The 1,729-nt window shown below is 67.8% G+C and overlaps 2 protein-coding genes across 2 annotated transcripts in view; one reads left to right on the forward strand and one right to left on the reverse strand.

Moving 5' to 3' along the window:
- PFDN5 (prefoldin subunit 5) overlaps nt 1–1,214 on the forward strand; it is a 2,799-nt gene extending 1,585 nt beyond the window's left edge. The window contains exons 2-6 of the mRNA XM_026045100.1: nt 119–257; nt 342–373; nt 590–664; nt 735–840; nt 933–1,214. Coding sequence (XP_025900885.1) covers nt 119–257; nt 342–373; nt 590–664; nt 735–840; nt 933–1,012 — 432 coding nt within the window. The 3' untranslated portion in view covers nt 1,013–1,214. The remainder of the gene's footprint in view (nt 1–118; nt 258–341; nt 374–589; nt 665–734; nt 841–932) is intronic.
- A 446-nt stretch (nt 1,215–1,660) lies between these two features.
- Nucleotides 1,661–1,729, reverse strand: part of LOC112952280 (zinc finger protein 239-like) — a 108,944-nt gene continuing 108,875 nt past the window's right edge. Inside the window, exon 4 of the mRNA XM_026045101.1 lies at nt 1,661–1,726. Within this exon, the coding sequence (XP_025900886.1) occupies nt 1,661–1,726 (66 nt within the window). The remainder of the gene's footprint in view (nt 1,727–1,729) is intronic.

The following is a 1,729-nucleotide window of genomic DNA, read 5'->3' on the forward strand; positions in this document are numbered from 1 at the left end:
GAGGGACACGTGGGGCTGGACTTGGGGGCTTGGGGGGGCACGTGGGGTTGGACGGGGCGGTCGCTGGGGTCCCGGGCCAGGCCGGAGCGGGGGCCGTGCCGCTCGGTACCGGCGCCAGGCCGCCCGGGCCGCGCTCAGGGCCGCGCTGCCGCAGGAGGTGGAATTCCTGTCGTCCTCCGTGGCGCAGCTCAAGGTGGTGCAGACCAAGTACGTGGAGGCCAAGGACTGTCTCGCGGTGCTGCACAAGAGCAACGAGGGTGAGTCCCGGCCCCCGCCAGCCCCTGTCCTTGTCCCTTGCCGTCACCCGGCGCTCGAACGTGTTTCCTCCTCCTTTTCCACAGGGAAGGACCTGCTGGTCCCGCTCACCAGCTCCGTATCCTTTGCCGGCCCTGCCGATCCGCTGCTGTTGCCTCTGCTTTTGCTGACGAGGATGTGGGACCGTTGCCCACCGGGGCTCGGGGTTGGTTGTTGTGGCCGCGGGAGGGACGCGGCCGCTGCTCGGTGTCCTGGTCCCAGTGCGGGCGCTTTGCTCCCCGAGCCGCGGCCTTTTCTGGGCTCCCTGTTCCGCCTTGACCCGCGATGCCGCCAGATGTACGTCCCTGGGAAGCTGCTGGATGTCGGGCGCGTGCTCCTCGACGTCGGCACCGGCTACTACGTGGAGAAGGTGCGGGGGGGCGAGAGCTGCCCTGGGGGGGCCAACCTGCGACCCCAGGAATGTCCTTCTCCCCCACCAGAGCGCGGATGACGCCCGAGACTTTTTCAAGCGGAAAATCGACTTCCTGACCAAGCAGATGGAGAAGATCCAGCCGGCACTCCAGGAGAAACATGCCATGAAGCAGGGTAAGGAGCCGTCCTGCTCCCCGCTGTCACCCGCTGCTGCCACCCCCCACCGCCACTCCCCATCACCATCCCGGCCCTCCGTCTTCCCGCAGCCGTGGTGGAAATGATGAGCCAGAAGATCCAGCAGCTGTCGGCGCTGGGGGCCACGCAGGCCGTGACGACCAAGGCGTAGCCCCGGGTCCCGCGGCTGCCCCTCGACGGCGTCACCACCGACACGGGCTGCTCCCGGGGGGCACCGTCCCCCTCCTCCCGGAACCCCCCTCCCTGCTCCGCAGGGCTCTGCTCCCGCCTCGCAAGCCGCGCGGAGCCGGAATCCCCTTCCCGTTCTGTACGCGGCTGCCGGAGGATGCAATAAAGGAGAGGTGCGGGCCAGAGCCCCAGGTGGCTTCAGTGTTCCCAAGGCGGTGATTCCCTCCCTCAGGCCTGGGCAGGGCGGTGGGGTTGGCAAAGGGCTAGAAACCCGGGATTCCTCCCTAAGCCTTCTGCCACACAAAAGCAGGCCCTGGAAGCTCCCGGGATGTCTGTGGGCGTTATGGGAGGAACAGCGCTTCTCCCGCTCCGGAGCACCCCAACATCCGCCCTCCCCGGCGCCCTCTGGGCTGCCCCTCGGCAGGGACCGCGACCACAACGCACTCAACACTGCCCCGGACAGCAAGACTTTATTCTACAGGGTGACACCGGCCCCCACCGCCCCGCACCGCAGTATGGCTTCTACCTCATACACCCCCCTCCCCCCGTGCTATATATACACCTATAGGGTCCAGCGCTTATGAATCCACTGTTCCGAGGCTCGGGCTTCTTGCCGTGGCCGCCGCAGCGCTCAGCTGGCGAAGAGCGGCTTGTGGACGCGCTTGTGGCGCTCGAGCGTGGCGCTCCTGGCGAAGCTCTC

This window comes from Nothoprocta perdicaria, unplaced genomic scaffold (genome assembly GCF_003342845.1).
Source record: "Nothoprocta perdicaria isolate Ctin4 unplaced genomic scaffold, notPer1 scaffold_398, whole genome shotgun sequence".
In the NCBI taxonomy this organism is placed as follows: Eukaryota; Metazoa; Chordata; class Aves; order Tinamiformes; family Tinamidae; genus Nothoprocta; species Nothoprocta perdicaria.